General features: G+C 43.4%; 1 protein-coding gene across 1 annotated transcript in view; it reads right to left on the bottom strand.

The window, feature by feature from the left end:
• The window catches only part of LOC138249311 (vomeronasal type-2 receptor 26-like), a 133,540-nt gene extending 112,531 nt beyond the window's left edge, over positions 1–21,009 (bottom strand). The window contains exons 1-4 of the mRNA XM_069203269.1: positions 20,953–21,009; positions 17,672–18,523; positions 5,856–5,971; positions 1,479–1,770 (exon numbers count right to left, since the gene is read on the bottom strand). Coding sequence (XP_069059370.1) covers positions 1,479–1,770; positions 5,856–5,971; positions 17,672–18,523; positions 20,953–21,009 — 1,317 coding nt within the window. The remainder of the gene's footprint in view (positions 1–1,478; positions 1,771–5,855; positions 5,972–17,671; positions 18,524–20,952) is intronic.
• Between the last annotated feature and the right edge of the window lie 695 nt (positions 21,010–21,704).

Below are 21,704 nucleotides of genomic sequence, written 5' to 3'. Positions count from 1 at the left end.
TGAACTGAAATATAAAACACAGATTATGACTGCAGGATTTGCAGTAGATCTGGGGCCTTAACTTGATAGTCTTTTATAGGAGACCTCAGAGACGAAGGCCTGTTTTATGAGCCTGTAGGGCGTAAAGTGAGTTATGTAATAACATGAAGGGGGGATGGAGTATGCGAGAGGAGAAAGAGTGAGAGAATGAGAGAGGGAAAGGAAACAGGCAGAAAAAAAGTGAATAAATGAGAGAGCATAAATAGAGAGCTTGAGTAACAGAAAGTATTGGAGAGAGTGAAAAAGAAGACAGAGAGAACTAAACAGAGAATAAGACTGAGTGACAGAAGCAGGAGTAACATAAAAAAATAGGATAGTTAGAGATATTTAGTCCCTTCTATTGTCATTGAATCTCAGAGACTTAGAAAATGGTACCTGGGAGCATGGTTGAATATGGATGTATAAAACAAATAGAGGGATTGCCCGCAAGCTAAGTCCTGGCGGGCCACAAATCGTGTCAGTGAATTGTTTTGCTTCGTGACCTCATGACAGAGAAGCATGTGCCCGTTTAATATTATTTTAACATTGTGGAAGAAATTCCACTCGTACATTCTCCTCTATGGTTAGCATTATCTTCAACATTGTGATCTGGGTGTGTACGTCAGTGTTTCCCAAACTGTGGCCCACAAGCAGATTTGTGGTGATTTTTGGTGGATTGTGAAAGTCCAAACAATATTTAAAGATGCCATTAGAGTCTACATTAATTTTGTCACATCTGTTGCACTGCAAAGACAGAGGTCAAATGTTGGGCTAAAGGTTCTGGCAAATTGCTGCTTATTCTTTTATCATGAGTGTTGGTGTTTCCAAACTCCTCCCACTTTGCAGTCGGAGAAGGAAAGGTCAAATGAATTATGTGACAATTTTGCTGGAGTACAAGGAGTGTGAAAAGAAAGGCTCTAGGATGCCATTTTTTTAAACACACAACAAAATGTAAATACCTGTAAATGAACTGTACACCTTTAGCATTTAGGAAAGCATGTTTTTGAATTCTGAAGTGTGATGAACGATTTTAATAAGATACTTTACTTGATGATACACAAATGAAAAATATTCACTGAAACCCATTCTCATTTGTGTGCCATTAGTTTTGTCATTAAAACTGGATGTCTGTACACAATCAGTGGCCATTTCAATGGAAAATAAGCTGTCTGCAAATGACAGTGCACTACCACACAAAGTGTTAGTTACATTAACAAATCGCACCACCTCGTGCAATAAAGCTAGGGGGGTCATAAACGTTTTTTCTTCTAAAAAATGGGTCACAGTTCTAATAAGTTTAGGAAGCATTGGTGTTTGTGAACTGAAGACACCTGGGTCTAACCATGCTACCATTTTCAGATCCATATCATATTTAGGGCACCTGAATGATGGAGAATTCCAGAGCATGTGTAGCATGCTGGTTTGATTAGTACGTAGAATGACATTGTACTACTGTTTACCTGTGGATAGTGAAGGACACCCATTATCCTGGCCATTGGGACACTTAAGTACGACATAGTTTCTCCGATTATTCCAGCCAGTGGTGGATGTGTGGGACATCTATATCCAGGAATTGGCCCCTTCTTTCCTGAGAGAAGCTCCAAGGTCGCCTGGATGGCTCTCATCTCAGACATGCAGGAATCGAAGATCCTGAAGCCCAAGGTAATGTTGTGTAGTAACTCAGGGGTCCGGTTAATCATGTCTATTGCAAAAACCATGGCCAGCACTGCACGGTAATTCCGGATGTAAAATCTGAAGCATAAGGCACAGTGTGTGTTATCTGTTAGTCTATGTAATCAAGGCCTAAACAGTACATTAACAAGGTACTCAACAACATTTCTGAAACAGAAAGACAATAGAAATAATTTAACCCCAAGTTGTTTCATGCCTTGTAGTTATGTTTGTATGTGGTGTTTATATGGCATGCACCTTGGTATGTCCCGTGTCACAAGGAAATATTGCACAGGCTGTCAGTCATCCATACACATTTATCCCATTCATATGCAAACATGTGCATACATACCCAAAGACCGCACTCTCACTGACACACATAGCAGTCCTGTCATAGTGCCCCTAGTCAAAGTATTTTATTTAAACCATTGGATCTAGCTCTATGGACATTAGGCTTAAAGTCAACAAAGATGGACGTGTGGGTTTGTGGTAACAATGCACGAACGGCATAGCATTCATAGCTCACAATGATTTTCACTGATAAGTAGCTTTCACTATAGAAAAGGTTGGAGACCCCTTAAATAGGACAGCACAGGGGATATTATTGTTTTGACTGCCTTTCACATCTTTTCTACAGTGAAACTAATAAACTGCTGGTCTTCAATGTAGTCTCATTATTCCTGCCGCTAGAGAAGCTAACGGCCCAGAGTGGATCCAGTTGGTGGAATCTTTAATTCTCCTTGGATGGGTGTGGTTGAGAATGCAGGTAGTTCAACAGACTGTCCACATTGAAAAGTGACATGCATTTCAGAAGAAAGGATGGCTATGTTCATAGAACAAATTTGTTCTGAGGAGAATGGTCATATATGGAGGTTGAACCAACAAAGTCTGAAGCCCACTAATATGTTGTCAGAAGGAATTTCATTGGGTAACATAGTTTTCAGAGTAAGACACCAAACAATCCATCTATGGAGCTTCCTGAAGGGCTCATGCATCATAAAGGTCAGCACAAGATTGAGATCTCACTGTGGCATGATAAATGAAGCAGAGGGAAACATTTGAAAAAATATAAAAATCTGATAGTAGCTTCTAACTGCGCTGAAGGAAAAACCCTTTCATGTCAGAGACACAACAAACTTCTGACAATTTTCCCTGAAAAGGGTCAACACACTTCTCCTCACACGAGGCGACCAATTGTTACCAGCCATCTGAGTATGTCAACTTGGGGTTGGGGTGGTTACTGGCCCCATAGCGGTTATCACACCTGCTGGATGGTCAAAATCTCTCTTCTTGTTCTTTCAAATTCAATATTTGAAGGTACAAATTGAGGAGGTCCTATGAAGAACCTTACGATGTTGCTGGGACAGAGGTTTCTCACAACGTTAAGGCCAAAGTTGAGAGCAAAGGTTCAGTACCAGCAGCAGAACATAAATGGAGGCTTCAAGCGGCCACTTACTAAATGTGCTCTAGCGTTTTAATTTTTTCCCCAATTTAATCATGATTATGCCAGGAAGATTAACCACATAATTATCAGTAATCCTGTGTCAAAGAGTAACGCAGAACTACCCAAATTACTCTGGCGTGATTGAAATTCCACCCAGGCCTACCTTACATATGAGTAGAAAGCCACCATAGTTTTATGAAGAAACTAGATGCACTGACCACATTCATCTCAGAATTGAATAAAGGCAATAGAAAAAATGTAAACAATTTGTGAAACAAACTGCAGCTGATGATGACAAAATGGATTGGGATGACAGGAAATGTTAAATCAATGATTATTGAGTATTTCTGAGAGTGTTGGGGGATGTTTTAAGAAAGAAGAAATTTAACACAAGAATGAGGATACTAAGTGAAAGGAATTATGCATTCACTCAAAATATTCATAGCATAGTCCTGGTCAGATGGAGGTGATTTACGTCATCTATACTTACATACATCAGAGATGCAAACTAGGGATCGACACACGCCAAACTCATCTACTAAAGATCTACAAAGGACCTCCTACAATGAATACCTGCATTTCTGTGGTTGTCATTATCTCTATTTATTAAAGTTGCATCAGCAGTGAGATACCTCATGGGAATCTGGGGTGTGGTGGGACACCTCATGGGTACATGAGTCAAGATACCTCAATGGTACTTGTGGTGAGATAGCACATAGGTGTCTGTGTTAAGGTATGGAGAGATACTTCATGGGTATCTGTGATGAGATACCTCATGGGTATCTACAGTGAGATACCTCACGATTATCTGCCGTGATATACCTCATGCTGCCTACATTGACAAACCTCAAGAGTGCCTGAGGTGAGATACCTCACAGGTATCTGTGATGAGACACCTCACAGGGATCTACAGTGAGATGCCTCACGGCTATCTGCTGTGAGACACCTCAACAGTATATTTGTAAAATACCTCACAGGCATCTGTGGTGAAATACCTCATGGGTATCTACAGTGAGATACCTCACGATTATCTGCGGTGAGTTACCTCATAGTGCCTACATTGAGAAACCACATGAGTGCCTGTGTTGAGATACCTCACAGGTATCTGTGGCGAGACACCTCCACTGACCATTGGACCACTGCCTGCTCTGAAAAAACATTGCTAGCGACATTCACAAAGGAAAGGGTTCCCATAGGGACCCCTTCCCTTTTGCGAATGGGTTACCACCAGTGTGACACTGGGGGTAACTGTGAATTGCTGTGCGACCGCGGTCACAAAGCAATTCTGCATCGCGGTGCGAGTCGCAAATAGGAAGGGAACACCCCTTCCTCTTTGCGACTCTCATTCCCATTTTGCAAGTCGGTACCGACTCGCAAAATGGGAATGTGCATCGCGATGCGCGTTTTTGCATGGCGCAAACTGCGATTTTTGCAGTTTGCGCCATGCAAAATGCTTCCTACATCTGGCCCCTACTCTGCTATTCACAATTAGCTTTCAGCATACTCTATCATCACAATGTGTTGATCCTTGAAATGGCATTCATAAAGACAGTGGAGTGAGAACATTTCCATTATACTGTATGCCTGTTGACTCCTGATGGAAGTGAATGATGCTCCACACTCTCTTGTCCGTACTGGATTGAGGCCCTAGCAAAATGTACTAAACAATTGATTAGTAACGAGATGAGGGAAGGGACAAGGAGATTGATTTTGGAAATGGGCAGCACTGGTATGTCTGCAAGAGCAGGATGAATATCTGGGGTTAGTTTAAAAAGATCAATATCTAGGGATTAGGATAAATCATTAACTCACATGCGTGGAGCTCTGAAAGACCTTACGAGGGGTAGTTTGGAATAAACAGGAAAGCAGACCAGTGCTGTTGTGGAAGTCTTCCAAACAAACATTCTAAGGGTCAGATATACTAACACTTTGCACCAGGCTTGTGTCACAATGTAGAATTGGGATTTACTTTACAGCACTGGAAAGTAAACTGAAATGAAAGCAATGTGCAACTTTGTGCTACTTTGCATCAAGCTGGAGAACCATGGGTGGCACATAAGCATTTTCATCCAATTACCCATACATTCTGACTCTAAGCTCTATCAACTAACAATAGTAGACAGGCCACTATGGTGCAAGGGTGCGTACAAAGTGTAAGGCAGGCTTGAAGAACATCAGCACAGGTGGAGAGAAAAACAGCACCATATTGTAGTAGATATGATGATGCTTTGCACTCTCCCTTTCATGCAATGCAGCAGAGCAACTTTGGTTAACTTCCCCATCATCTTCCCAGCATCTTGTAAGGAGGACGCATGTGGTCGATGATGGTGGTAAACAAAATTAGGAAGTCAGGAAGAAAGCCGTGAGAGAAATTTGTGAGTCTGCAGAAAGCACCTTCTCTGCAACAGATTCAATTAGAATTAAGGTTAATTGCAGCACTGCAGATGTATGTGTGTGTGTAACCAGAAAAAGAACTGAATCCTGGTGGGTGGAGTGGAGAATAGTGACTTGTGCATTTATAGTGCTATATTGTTCTGGTCTGTTATCATGATATATGTGAGATATTAGAGATGGAAATGTCAATTCTATTATATATGACATACAGTGAGATGGGAAATTTGTATATGATATACACCTGTTGACCTATAGTAGAATCCTAAAAAACTGAAAAGAATACTGTCTGACAGGGCATTAAATGACACAGGACACATTATTCTCTTACCCTTCACAGGTTACTAGTTGAGGTTCCTCATGAAATGTTGGCTCTGAGGAGACGAATGTTGACTGAATGACGAAGGATCCCCCGATGATGATATCCCCATCCCTGGAGTAGGAGTCCTGCTTCCAGACATGAAGGTCACATGGAGGGTTCTGGGTGCCCTTACCCACAGAGCAGAGGAGGAAAAACACCATGCAGGGAAAGAGGACCATTGTTGCTCTGGAGGACTCCAAGGCTTCTGTTGAGAGATTTTTTTAGATAAAGGATCAGAGACAACAATTATGGGTTTAATTTCATGTGTAGTGCCTAGAGGATGAGCTTAATAAGCTCTTCTCCTGGGAGGCTTGCAGCTTCCAAAGGTAGTGTCTGGCAGGCTGCATGAGGTAGCTCTTTTCTAAGACCTGCCACAGGGCAGAGTTTGAAAATCACTGCAGGTCTAAGACCGAAGGCCGAAAATCAGCAGAAATATGCAGAGGGCTCCCTGGCAGAAAATCACAAAATGTTCCTCCAAAGTATTAAAGTGGTTCAAAGCTTAATTATTTATTCTTGGGATTTAATTGGCTGTGATGCCTGGCAGCCTTTCTCTGTAGTGACACTGTAAGGCATACCTTTTCACCTTCTGATACCAGGCTGTTTGAATTGCTAGCCACAGAGTGCAATGCTGCCATATGACTGGTGCCCTCACCGGATCAAGGGTTATATGGTGGCCCAAATACTCCTTCAAGGACCCAGGTGTTATCTGAACAGAGGGTGACATGCCACTCCAAGACATCACTCCAAGGATGATACATAATTGCTCCTAAGATAGATAGTAATTACTGTATTGTGATTAGATATGGCCTTTTAATTATAAGTCACAATAAATACAAGCATGCATCTTTAATTACTGTTATTACGTTTGCCTCAAGATGTATCTTCAGAGAACAGAGGATATTGAGGGAGTCTATTATTATGTGATGTCACACCACTGGTACCTTCGCTCTGACCCGGATCTGAACCCTCTGTATCTTGATGTAATGATATTCTATGTTAAAGCTTCTACATAATTACTACAAAAGATCAAAAACACTTTTTCAGTTTGATCATTTGTTACAATGTGACATTTAAACTGCACTTTGACGATAAATGGAACCACTGTTCCTCGAGAGGAAGGATACACAGATAATAATTCTTTTAATACCGAATAACATCCAGTGGTGGCAGCTGAACTTTGAAAATGGTGGGGTGTAATCTTTCCAGCTATGCAAGGGAAGAGGGAGTAAGGCAACAAAACATTAGCTGATACTGGTCCATGGCCTACCAACCTGTAAACAAGCTGTGTTCAAAAGAGTTCTTTGGAACCAAGGACCACATGTATGATGCCTTTTTCAAAGTTGCAATTGGGCTGATTCTGTGAATCTGCCTATTTGCAAATGCAAAAAGGCATTTCACATATCCCAAGCATAAATAGCAATTTGTTAACCTGTTACCGACTCCCAATTAGGGTGTGGGATTCGCTGTGAGGAAGGGGCGTGTTGAGGGCAACCCTTCTAATACCGAATCACAGTGGTATGTATGAATGTCTTGCAACCGAAATGCAGCACTTCTATCCCCACAGATATGACATCACGAATGACAACTTTCTTTCATAACACCATTGGTAATGTCACTGTAACATTTGCAGTAAAATTATTGATGAGATAACTGTGCATGGCGGGGGCACCAGTTATAGTTACCTTAGTGCACAAGTTATAGTTACTTGAAATAACTCTAACATCTTAATTGCTATATAAATATGTATATAGTGAGAGAGATATTTGTGCACAAGGAAGGACATTTCCTGACGGTTTGAATTACCCACTAGAGTGATATGACGAACAGGTATCAGAATAGTATGCAACCCACTTGAGGGGCAATTGTATTGATGATGCTTAATTGCATTTGCGTGCTTCAATGGGCTTGTACACCATTTGGTGCTGTAATGAGACTTTATGATTTCATTAGTCTAATCCCACTTGGGATGTCAAAAAGGGTAAGATCATATAGAATGTAAAATTTGTATGAGCACAATGATTGTGAAGTAAAATGTTAAAACAACCTTGTTCGCTGATTACCTGTGCAATATGATTTTTTCCTATATGAAGCACTTACAGCAATACATACGTTTCAATGGGACATTTGCCTATTCCAAAACAGTGTATCCCAGTCAGCTGTTGTCCTTTGTTTATGTTAATGACTATGAATTGAAACACAAAAGGAGAGTATCAGGAGTAACTTAACCCCACACATGCTCCCGTTTTAACTAGAAAACCATAAACACACAAAAAGTGTTTTAATGAGTATGAATTGACAAATGGTAAGGTATTTAAATGATGAATTATTATTGCACCATTGTCGTGTCCAAGGTGTAGGAGGCTGGCCCGCCTTATAGTGGGTACCTTGTGGTACTTACACCTTGTGCCAGGTCCAGTTATCCCTTATTAGTAGATTAGAAGTGTTCTAGCAGCTTAGGCTGATATAAGGTAGCTATAGCAGAGCATCTTAGGCTGAACTAGGAGACATGCAAAGCTCCTACTATACCACGTATGTCACTTAGCACTATATCACAAGAAAACACAATACTCAGAGTTTCTAAAAATAAAGGTACTTTATTTTAGTGACAATATGCCATAAGTATCTCAGAGGATATACTCCCTTAGGAGGTAAGTAATATACACAAAATATACACACAAACCAAAATCAGGTAAGTAAACAGTTAGAAAAGTAGTGCAAACACTGGAGAACACAATAGAATGCAATTGGAGACAATAGGGGCAACACAAACCATATACTCCAAAACTGGAATGCGAACCACAAATGGACCCCAGGCCTAGTGTAGTGTGTAGAGGGTCGCTGGGAGTGTAAGAAAACACTAAGGGTGTCCAAGATACCCCACCCCAAGACCCTGAAAAGTAGGAGTAAAGTTACCCTACTACCCCAGAAAGACAGTAAAGTCGAGATAGGGGATTCTGCAAAGACAACAACTGACTGCAAAGCACTGAAGACGGATTCCTGGACCTGAGGACCTGCAAAGGAAGGGGACCAAGTCCAAGAGTCACGCAAGTGTCCAGGGGGGGAAGGAGCCCACTAAACCCCGGGTGAAGGTGCAAAAGGGCTGCCTCCGGGTGGAAGAGGCTGAAGATTCTGCAACAAGAGAAGGTGCCAGGAACTTCTCCTTTGGTCAGAAGATGTCTCACAACGTGCTGGAGAATGCAGAGTTGTTTCCATGCAGAAAGACCGCAAACAAGCCATGCTAGCTGCAAGAATCACGGTTGAAGGTTTTGGGTGCTGCCAGGGCCCAGGAAGGACCAGGAGGTCACCCCTTGGAAGAGGAGATAGAGGGGGCACTCAGCAATACAGAGAGCCCACGCAGAAGCAGGCAGCTCCTGCAGAAGCACCTGAACAGGCATTCAGAAGATCTGAGCACGACGGTCGATTCAGTACAACAAAAGAGAGTCCCACGAAGTCGGAGTCCAGCTCAGCGGGTTGGACAATGCAGGACTGAGTGCTGGGGACCTGGGCGAGGCTGTGCACGAAGGAGGTCTTGCAAAAGTGCACAGAAGCCCTAGCAGCTGCAGTTCCCGCAGTACACAGGATTACTGTCTGGCGGGGGAGGCAAGGACTTACCTCCACCAAATTTGGACAGAAGGGCCACTGGACTATCCAGCTCCCATGTTCCAGGGACCATGCTCGTCAAGATGAGAGGGGACCCAGAGGACTGGTGATGCAGAAGTTTGGTGCCTACGTTGGCAGGGGGAAGATTCCGTCGACCCACGGGAGATTTCTTCTTGGATTCCAGTGCAGGGTGAAGGCAGACACCCCTCAGAGCATGCACCACCAGGAAACAGTCGAGAAAGTTGGCAGGTTGAGGAGCTACAATGTTGCTGGTAGTCTTCTTGCTACTTTGTTGCGGTTTTGCAGTCATCCTGAAGCAGTCAGCGGTCGATCCTTGTCAGAAGTCGAAGAGGGAAGTGCGGAGGAACTCTGTATTCGTTATCTGACGAGAAACCCACGGGAGAGACCCTAAATAACCCTCAGAGGAGGATTGGCTACAGAGAGAGGTAAGCACCTATCAGGAGGGGGCTCTGCTGTCACCTACTAGCACTGGCCACTCAGAGGTCTCTATTGTGCCCTCCCACCTCTGCATTCAAGATGGCAGAGGTCTGGGACACACTGGGGGAGCTCTGGGCACCTCCCCTGGGGAGTTGCTGGTCAGGGGAGTGGTCACTCCCCTTTCCTTTGTCCAGTTTTGCGCCAGAGCAGGGCTGGGGGGATCCTTGAACCGGTGTAGACTGGTTTATGAAAGGAGGGCACCATCTGTGCCCTTCAAATCATTTCCAGAGGCCAGGAGAGGCTACTCCTCTCAGGCCCTTAACACCTATTTCCAGAGAGAGAGGGTGTAACACCCTCTCTCAGAGGAAATCCCTTGCTCTGCCTTCTTGGGACTGGGCTGCCCAGGCCCCAGGGGGGCAGAAACCTGCCTGAGGGTTGGCAGCAGCAGTAGCTGCAGAGAAAACCCCAGAGAGTTAGTTTGGCTCTATGCTGGAGCCCCGGGGATGCATGGAATTGTCCCCCCATTACCAGAATTGTATTGGGGGACAATTCTATGATCCTAGACATGTTACATGACCATGTTCAGAGTTACCATGGTGACGCTACTTATAGGTATTGACCTATATGTAGTGCACACATATAATGGTGTCCCCGCACTCACAAAGTCTGGGGAAATTGCCCTGAACAATGTGGGGGCACCTTGGCTGGTGCCAGGGTGCCCTCACACTAAGTAACGTTCCACCTTACCTTCACTAAGTGAGGGTTAGACATATAGGTGACTTATAAGTTACTTAAGTGCAGTGTAAAATGGCTCTGAAATAACGTGGACGTTTTTTCACTCAGGCTGCAGTGGCAGTACTGTGTAAGAATTGTCTGAGCTCCCTATGAGTGGCAAAAGAAAGGCTGCAGCCCATAGGGATCTCCTGGAACCCCAATACCCTGGGTACCAGGGTACCATATACCAGGGAATTATAAGGGTGTTCCTGTGTGCCAATCAGAATGAGTAAAATTAGTCACTAGCCTGCAGTGACAATTTTAAAAGCAGAGAGAGCATAAACACTGAGGTTCTGGTTGGCAGATCCTCAGTGATACAGTTAGGCACCACACAGGGGACACATATAGGCCACAAACTTATGAGCACTTGAGCACTGGGGTCCTGGCTAGCAGGATCCCAGTGACACATATCAAACATACTGACAACATAGGGTTTTCACTATGAGCACTGGGCCCTGGCTAGCAGGATCCCAGTGAGACATTAAAAACACCCTGACATATACTCACAAACAGGCCAAAAGTGGGGGTAACAAGGCTAGAAAGAGGCTACCTTCCTAAACAACCCCGCCCCCAAACGAAGGACAATAAGGCTAACCTTGGCCAGTTGAGTTATTATTATTATTGGCTAAGTGGTGATAATTGGAGAGTAGCTCTGCAATAGATGGTTACTCCCTTTATCATCCACTATATGGTTACTTCCCTGTGGGGGTGTAAACCACCCTGTTTGAAGTTTTTTAGCTTGCCAACAATGTGAAGTTATATTCTTAGAGTTCCTATTAGTATGTTTAAGTGGGAATTGTCCACTGGACCTATATCAAGTGATGAGAATGCCAGACAGGGATCCTGTCTCAATAGAGCTATAGCTGGGCAAAAACGTTGTCCATATGGCTGTAAGAGAGAACAAGGATGCAGTTTTTCTTGAGTTGGAGCAGGGCAGGGGTGCTGTCCTATGAGCTCCACCCTAGGGCAGGGCTGCTGTCCTAAGTGTTGTGAGGTAGTGCAGGGTTGCTGCACTAAAGTTTCTCTGGGAGGGTTGAAGGGATGCTCCATGTTAACTACAATGGTGCACTTTTTCTCACCAATTTTAGTTATCCCACAGAGAGGTACCTCTGTCTCAGGGAGTACAGCTGTGCCAGGTGATGGTTCCCTTGGTACAGGTGCCACCCCAGGAGAGGTTTTTCCCACCACAGGAATGGTATCCTGAATGGCAGGGTGGGTAGGGGATACTTGATGCCCTTTTCACCTGTTGTTGGAGAAGGATCCTGAGTTTTCAGGCCTTTTTCTCTCCTTTGCTTTTTCATTTCAGCTGAAATGAGAGGAAGTAATTCCTCAGTGATACCCAGCATGGCTGCATGGGTATTAAACTCTACCTCAGCCCAACCTGAGTCCTCTAGGTCATTACCTAAGAGACAGTCTACAGGTACACTAGGTGATACTGCCACCTGCTTAGGGCCAGTAACTCCACCCCAACTAAACTGAATTATAGCTAAGGGCAGGAACTTAGTGGAGTTATGGACATCAATAATCTTGTACTGTTGTCCAATGATGTGCTGTGCAGGAGACACTAGTTTTTCAGTCACCAAAGTGATACTGGCACCTGTGTCCCTGTAGAACTGGGCCTCAACACCATTTATTGAAACTGTCTGCCTGCACTTATCCATTGTAAGGGGACAAGCAGCCAGTGTGGTAAGGCCAATGCCACCAGGTGTGACAGAAACTGTCTTGGGACTGACTACCCCAATTTCTATGATGGACCCAAAAGTAAACCCAACTACACCCTTATTTTGACTGTTGCCAGCAGTCCTACCACTGTTACCACTACTGCTAGGGGCACTAGAGTTTGATGTATTAGTGGTGGTAGGCTCAGGGGGTTTACCTGGGCAGGACTTATCCCCTGGCCTATGGCCTTTATTTTTACACACATAGCACCAAGGTTTTTTAATGTGTGTGGGTTGTGTAGAAGAGGAAGAAGTTGATTTATCCCTACCCCCTAAAGATGTGTTTAGGATTTGAAGAAGGATCTTTAGTTTTACCATTATCCCCATGCTTATCCTGAGATTTCTCACCATCTTTCTTCTTGCCATCCTTGTCACCTTCTGTATGAACTTTTCTGTTCACTCTTGAACTGACCCATTTGTCTGCCTTCTTTCCCAATTCTTGGGGAGAGGTCAGATCTGAGTCTACCAAGTACTGATGCAACACATTAGACACACAATTGTTCAAAATATGCTCTCTCAGGATTAGATTATACAGCCTTTCATAGTCAGTTACCTTACTGCTATGTAACCAACCCTCCAAGGCCTTCACTGAACAGTCTACAAAGTTTGTCCAGTCTTGAGAGGACTCTTTTCTGGTGTCTCTAAACTTAATCCTGTATTGTTCAGTGGTTAAGCCAAATACATCCAAGAGTGCATCTTTCAAAACTTTGTAGTTATTAGCATCACTTTCTCTGACAATAAGGAGCCTATCCCTACCCAGTGAAAGATAGCCACAAGATAGCAGCCCACTGCCTTTGAGGGACCAACTGTACCATACAGGCCCTCTCAAGTGCAGCAAACCACGTGTTAATGTCATCCCCCTCCTTGTAAGTGGGGACTATCCTATGCAGGTTTCTGGAATCTTGCTCCCTAACAGGATTATTATCAAAAACACTGCTGCTGTCACCGTGGGGAACTAACCCCAACCTTTGCCTTTCCCTTTCCACATCCAGAGATTTCCTGTCTAAGGCCAGCTGCTGCTGCTTAAGCTTCAGCCTGGCATATTCCAACCTCAGCTTTCTGAGTTCCCTTTCCATTAAGTTATCCTCAGGGTGGGAGTCTTGGGAATTGTGAGACACAGACGTTATGTGGGAATTGGCAGAGTTGGACCTGTCCCTAACTGACTGGACCATAGTAACCTGGCATTTACGAGTGAAAGGTGCCCTACTAATGTGTGACCCCCTCCCACTACCAGTGTCACTAGGTGGCCTGCTATCTGACAGGTCCTTGGAAGAACCCTCCCCAGCAACCTCAGGGGACTCCTCTGAGTCTGACTGGGTACCCCCCTCCTCTACCTCCTGGGCCTGGGATGGGCCAGACTGGTCACTTTCTAGGAGAAGGCTGAGGAGAAGATCTTTTGTAGGATTCTTTCCAATTTCTAAACCTCTTTCAATTCAGAGACCCCTCAAACTTTTAAAGTGTAGACTCCCATAAGTTGCCTGGACAACTGTGGGAGTAAGCTCTACTGCAGACATGATAGAAAAAGGTTTAGGACAGAGAGAGAAAAACGTTTTTGGAACTTTTGAAAGAACAGAGAAAAACTTTTCTAAACTTTTGAAAACTTTAAAAAGTTTGCAGAAACTTTTCAGAAACTTTGTAGAACGTTTTAGAGAAGGAAAGCTAAACTGTTCAGGTCAATGTGTATATTCTGAAGTATTTGGTATATGTTTTTCTTATGAAATGCACCAATGACAAAGTCGTAAAGCAGTTACAATTACTTATCCTACCGCTGCACCACCAATGTAGGAAGCTGTCCTGGCTTATAGTGGGTACCTTGTGGTACTTACACCTTGAGCCAGGTCCAGTTAGCCCTTATTAGTAGATTAGAAGTGTTCTAGCAGCTTAGGATGATAGAGGTAACAAAGGGCAACACCTCAGAGCAGGCATTAAAATAACGCTCTCACAGAAACCTATGGGCTTCCGTGCACTTTTGATGCTAGTGTAGAAAAGCACCACAATAGCATCAAAAATTTGATGATAAATCATATACCATATGATATATATATATATATCATATAAATAAATACTTTGCAACGATGGTGCTGGTAGGTGCTGGTAGGGAGGCACAGAAAAAGTGACACATCATATGTGATGCGCCAATTTTTTCTTAAATTTGGGCCATAGTGCGAGATACATGATATAAAGAACTTTTTTGTGGTTTTTGGGATTTAGTGTAAATTCGTTCAGTAGTTTTTGAGAAATTAAGGTTTAAAAATATTTGGATGGTTGGGTCCGTGAGAGGCTCTCAAGAGTCCCAAACAAATTAAGCCCTGTGATTGGTCAAGAGGCGTGTTTACCGGTCAGCTTTCCTGCTCCTGTGGGAGGGAGCAATCTGATTGGCTGGCTCGTGGAGGTTAAGAAATTAAAAGGCCGCCATTACTGTTTACTGTGAAAAATGTGTGGTGTTGTAATAATGAACTAAAAAGCTATATAAGGAGGCAGGAGAAAGACATCTGTCCACCTAAGGTTTTCTCAAGAGGTCTTGTAAGGCACTTACTGTGATGGAAAAAAAAGTAAATTCTCAATACACTCTATTAGGAGAAATGCATATCCCCCCCATAGGTATTGAAAGGAGGACTGTAAGGCATAAGTACTGTGATGAAAAAATGAAAAATATTTTTTGAAAAAAAGTTACAATTTTGTAAGACTCTTGCAGGTGCTTGAAAAGTAGAAATCAGTAGGAAATCTCTGAATACACCCAAGTATGCATATTTGTCACTGTGGAAAGCAGTCTTAAGGGGATGCTAGTTGCTTATCAGAGATTACTCTTCACTCTAATGACCTTGGAAAGAGGTCCAAGTGGAGAAGGTAGCCCCTCACTACCCACTCCAATGTACACATGTCATTCAAGAAAATTGTCTCAGTGGAGAGACCAGTCCATCCACACTCTCTACTACAAATACTTGCCATCCAAGAGAGTGGTCTCCGCAGAGGGGTCAATTCTCACCCAAAAACTACTGCGCACACCCGTTTGGTGGGAGTTTCAAAAATGTTACCGCCAGGCAGGAGCAAACACAAGTTTCCCTCCCAGAGCTGGTGCAGGCAGGGAACCTGCTATGTACAGGAGGTGGGCTCCCCAGGTTACAGCAAGTGAACTAGTCCCAGACGATAATGGCCCTGGGGGCAGGGTCCCCAGGACCTATTCAAGGCTCAGAAGTCCCATGGCTGCTCCCTTTCTTGGATGTTTCGGCCCTGGGAGTGGGCTCCCTAGAGACTATAATGACTCAGAGAGGGAGGATGCACTGTAACTCTCCCAATTAATTAAGGTAAGCGGCCCCGGGGATGGAGTCACTAGCCCCTTAGAAGGCTCAAGGAGTGGGGCATGTACCTCCACTCCCCTTTCAAGGACATTTCAGCCCCAAGTGTGGCCCCCCCCTGGGCCTAGGGTGCCTCAGGTATAGGGGCCAGGCAAGTCTCCCCTTATGAAATGTGGTCCCGGGGGTGGGCTGCCTTGGGCATATAATGGCTCACGGACGGGAGCTAGGTCTTCCCTTCCCCGTAATTAAACATACAGCCCCGGGCAGCCCCCACCGCGCAACGGTGATGGATATCTCGTCTGCCAAAATCTAAATACCATAGGAAACAATGATATTTAGAATTCGGGGGACAGAATATCCCTAACTGTTGTGACACATTAACCTCTCTGCCAACATTTAAATCAGGTCCAAAGTTACATAAGTAATAGTCTAAAACTGCATAACCATTAGGAAGAAGCATTAACTTACAAGTAAAAATATATTCATATGAATTAAAAAAGTTAAAAAAGCGTTAAAAGAGATTTGAAATTGACTTTTATATTTATAAGAGCTTCAACATAAAAATGAAGAAATTCTGATGTTATGAGCCTACAATTACCCCATATAACGACTACATTGTACTATGTCATGCAAATATTTATATCCTTTCTTTTCTTTACACCTTGCGTAGCCCTGCGTCGCTTAGCAAATGCGTAGTAACGCAAGGTAGCGCAAGTCGCTGCCTTGCATTACTCTGCCTAGGGAGGTGTTACATGGTTCGAGCATGGGTGTTTCCACCCATCCACCCATGTGTTTTGTTGCTTTCCTAGATTTACCATTATTGGTAGACTTGGAAATGCGTCAAAATGCTGCGTCTCCCCAGAGGAGGTGTTACTAGGAGAAATATGGTAATTTCTCCTAATGCATTCTGCAGCCCACATAGAAAGAGGGAAATGCTTCTGAGGATTATTTCTGTGCAGGAAGGTGCCCCTTCCCGCCCAAAAACAATCCTGCCTGTAACCCAGGCAGCAGATAGTGTGCCGCGCAGGCAGAGAGCAGGGATGTGTCATATAATGTTAAAGATGGCACATTGCTGCCGTATCCCTTTCACCCAGCACAGCTTGCTTTGTGCTTGTAAATTTGATAAATATGCCCCTAAGTCTCCTCGTTGGGCTGGAGATTGATTTTTATTGGCACCAGCTGCAGTGCTAGGTGGATTGACTTTTTTATTCTATGTGTGAGTGCAGTGGAGTTTAATTCTATGTCGTGGTGTCTAGCTTTTCTAGATCATACACTTTGCAATTATGGAAAAGGCTAGTGGTGCAGGTGCACCAGCAAATAAGGTAGTGGAGGCAGGAGCTAGTCAGTCATCAGGCAATAGGAGGATAAGGGTGATGAGGTTCTTTGTTAGTTATCTCCTGACGTAGACTAGACTCAATCAAGAATTTTGTGTTTTAGGATGAGAAGTCTTGCTTTTGTTCTGCAGCTACTTCCAGGAATGAGATGTGGGTCAGCTTTTTTTATAAGGATCGCCCAGTGGAACACACAGAAAGCATTAAACACCGAAGGACGACAATGAACAGGCAGTGGAAAGGTAATGTGAGAGTGACAGCTTTCAGAGGACCCAGGGTATTGTTTGCAAACTTGTGAACAATAAGGAGGCTTGGTTGGTTTAGTCCAATAGAGATATAAAAGCAGCAAGGAAGCTTTAAATAGTAACATGTTCCCCACTTTAGATTGGTTTACCATGAATCACAATTATACTTACCCATAAAATGTGAATATAATGTCACAGAAAATGGATGAATATAATAGAAGATATAGTTTATGTCTTGTCCAATCTTGCCATCACTAGGCAAATTAAGCTACTTACCTTGAATTCTACAATCCCAATATACACCTGACAAATCTGTTCTAGAACATGGTTACATCTCATATTTTAGGGTCATCGTATTTCATGTGAGACATTTGATTGTGTTACCTTCCATGGTCGGATGTCATTTATATCAGCACAGACTTCCTTGTTGAAAGGTCCTTGTTCAATTGTGCAGGAAAGGAAAAAGTTTAATGAGTGAGCGATGGCAAACACTGCTATGTAACTGTGGTATGTATAGCTCAAATCATTCAGCTCAAATAAAGATATGGCCATTTCATCCATCAAACTGTCTGGGGAGCAAGGTACCGACTCCATTCCAGGTTTACCAACTGACTCCATGAGGTTGGTACTGTTCTCTTTGTCCTCTAGCCATGTACACGTGAAGGCTTTCTCCCAGAAAAGCCTGATAAAAATATCACCAGGAGTCATGCTCGGATTGAGGTGGTGAAGAAACCCTTGGAACCCTGGCATGCTGCCTGTGTAAGGTTTAAGAACTAAAGCCCCATTTAATATTTTCCAGGCTTTGCCTGCAAAGAATCCAGGAGACATACCAAATGATGTTGAGAATACCCAGATCTTTCTACTAAGATTATGCTCATAAAGAATTTCCAATAACACCTTCACATGAAGCTCAGCACTGTGAACTATAATTGTCTTCACTGAATGTCTTTGTATTATTTCAGCCACTTGGAGCACCCTCTCCTTGGAGTACCGCAGGTGAATCCTCTCCACGAAAGCCACACAGCCACCATCTGCTTCGATTCCCATCCGTATGGCTTGACCTCCCTGCAAACCGATCTCATCATCAGAAATGATCAATCCCACCCATGTCCAACCAAAGTGCCCCATTAAACGTGCCAGGGCAATATTCGTGAGAGCGCTGCCGGAGATGGTGCGTAGGAAGGATGGGAACTGTAACTTGTCCCTCAGGATGGAGGTTACCGCTGAATGGCTGATCTATTAGAATTTAATAAGATTTACTTTCAACAAAAAGAAACATCAACTTGACATTTATCTAATCCATAACAACAAGCAAACTGTGAAGACAACTGTGAAGAGTGTTTACTATTTGTCAACTCCATGCTCACTATGAAATTATTACATACTATATTGTTTGCAAAATGACACACAAGACATCTATAGTAAATTTGGGTGTGTTCCCAACCTTTTAGGGTATTTGCAATATCCTTGCCTCCATTATGATATTTCTAAAGGCTCAAGATGGATTTGAGAGCAAACATGGCACTCAAGTAATCTTAAAGAATGTTTATGAGCAAACAAACATTTGTTATCATTATCACATAGGAAGGATTGAGGTTTTCTAAGCAGTTGAAAGTTTCAGGATTTTACAAAGCTACAAATTTTTTTTCCTGATGTTAAAACATCCTTGGTGTCAAATGATTCTATAGTAGAGAAGATACGTAATTCTACAGATTCTCGTCAGGAGAACTCAGGAAACATATGGCAAAAACTACTCAGCAATACAGCCACTCACATAGTCACTCACTCCCTCACTCACCCATACAGCTGCTAACAGAGCTACTCATTCATCCATACAACCACTCACACATCCATTCACTCTTCCACAAAACCACTTACATACCCATTCACACATCAATACAATCACTCACATGTCCACTCACTCAGCTATACAGCTATTCACACAAATACTTACTGTGCAAAACTGCCACTCACACACCCACTTACCCATACATCCAGTCAACCAGCCACTCATCCATTCATCCACTTATACAACCAGTCACTCACTCATAGAACCATTCACACAACCACCTGGTCACCCATACAGCCACACACACACACACTGATCCACCCATTGAGCCACTCACCCAGCCACCAATACAAACACTAACATACACACCCACCTATCCATACAGCCACTCACACACCCACTCCCATACCCATTCAGCCGTTCAGACATCCACTCCCACACTGAGACAGACAGTCACAGTGCCACTCAGATAACCTATATTAGGGACAGTATGACTCATCATTAGTACAAAAAGAAAAGCGATTTAACATATGCAGTAGCTTAGTAAATTTTTAACTCTCAGAAACTTTTAGGACACAATTACACTCACTGGATGATTCCATCAGTAATGTCATTGACCATGTCATGAATGATGTAATAAGTGAGGTCCTAAGCAGTGCATTGTGGCGACGGAAGTTATAGCTAGTTCAGGTTACTATAACTGCTGAATTTCACTGGTTTTGTACAAGTGAAATCTGAGCCTAACTATAATGTCCCTGTAACCTTTGGTTTCTTCAGTGAATTTCTAATGTTTTTTTAATTCTAATTTGTAACTATAACATCCTTTGCTTCTTTTTAGTGCATTTCAACATTTAAAAAGAAAAAATGTATTTCCGAACAGTAACCTGTAACCTTTCAGAGTGGTGTGCGAGTGGCTGTGTAGGTAGTTGAGTGGGTGTGTGAGTGACTGTATGGGTCTCTGAGTGGGTGTGTGAGTGTTTTTCTGGGTGTATGAGTGGCTGTGAGTGGGTGGGTGAATGACTGTATGGGTGAGTACATGGCTGTGTCAGTGGGTGTATGAGTGCCTGTGTGAACCTTTGACTGGGTGCATTAGTGTCTGAGTGGGTCTGGAAGTGGGTGCATGAGTGTCATTGAAAGTCTGTGAGTGGATGGATGAGTCTCTGAGTGAGTGAGTGAGTGGGTGCATGAGTGTCTGAGTGGGTATGTGAGTTGATGTGTGCATCTTTGAGTGGGTCTGTGAGTGGGCGAGTGAGTGAGTGGGTCAGTCAGTGGGTGTGTGAGTCTCTGACTGGATCTGTGAGTGTGTGCCTGAGTCTCTTAGTGGGTCTGTGAGACTGTGCGATAGTATTTGGTTGGATCTCTGAGTGGGTGTGTCAGTGGGCCTGTGAGAGGGTGTGTGAGTGTATGTGTAGATCTGTCAGTGGGTACACAGTACAAAAAAGTAGGGGGGGCACGGGAGCAGGTCCTTATGCCAGCTACCCCTGTGAGAGGTCCTCCTGTCCAGCTTGCCTGCATTTTGCTGCCCTCTGCTGCCTTCGGCTTTGTGCCTTCTCTTCTCATTTTCTGCCTCTTCTCTGCTTGCTTCTGCCCTCTATTTTGCTTCTTTCCGCTTGTTCTGCCTTTTAGTTTTCATCTTTGTGCTCATTCTGCCTGTTATTTTGCCTCTTTCTGCTTCCTCCTGACCTTTACTTTGCCTCTTTCTGCTCATTTCTGACCTCTATTTTGCCTCTTTCTGCTCCCTTCTGACCTTTATTCTTCCTCTTACTGATTGTTTCTGACCTTTATTTTGCCTCTTGCTGCTTGTTTCTGACCTTTATTTTACATTCTTTCTGCTCATTTTTTACATCTATTTTGCCTCTTTCTTCTCATTTCTTACTTCTGTTCTGCTTCTTTCTGTTTGTTTTTCACCTTTATTTTGCCTCTTTCTGCTCATTGCTAACCTTTATTTTGCCTCTTTTTGCTCATTGCCGACCTTTGTTTTGCCTCTTTCTGCTCATTGCTGAACTTTAATATTCCTCGTTCTGCTCATATCTTACCCTTATTCTGCCTTGTTCTGCTCATTTCTTACCCTTATTCTGCCTTTTATTTAGTTTCTCACATTTTTTTTCCTCTTTCTGTTCATTGCTGACCTCTATTCGACCTCCTTCTGTCAGTCTCTGACCTTTATTCTGCCTCCTTCTGCTAATTTCTCACCATTATTTTGCTGCGTTCTGTTTGTTACTGACCTTTGTTCTGCCTCTTTCTGCTCATTTCTGAACTTTATTTGTCTCTTTCTGCTAGTTTCTCACCTTTATTTTGCAGCTCTCTGCCTGTTAATGACATTTGGTGTGCCACCTTCTGCTCATTTCTGACCTTTATTCTGTCTCTTTCTGCTCCTTTCTCATTGTTATTTTTCCTCTTTCTGCTTATCAGTGATCTTTATTGTGACTCTTTCTGTCCCTTTCTCACCTTTATCTTGCCTCTTTTTCCTAGTTTCTGACCTTTATTCTGCCTCTTTCTGCTCCATTCACGACTGTGAGGGTAGCCTCAAGGCCTCCAGGGTCCCAGCCAGCTTCCCACCTCCTGCAGAAATGCAGCTCCCTGAATGCAGGAGCAATACCTTCATCCGCTGGAAGCAGAGTGTTTGCT

The sequence above is a fragment of the Pleurodeles waltl genome, chromosome 8 (genome assembly GCF_031143425.1).
Source record: "Pleurodeles waltl isolate 20211129_DDA chromosome 8, aPleWal1.hap1.20221129, whole genome shotgun sequence".
NCBI lineage: Eukaryota > Metazoa > Chordata > Amphibia > Caudata > Salamandridae > Pleurodeles > Pleurodeles waltl.
This window is presented reverse-complemented; position numbering and strand designations above follow the sequence as displayed.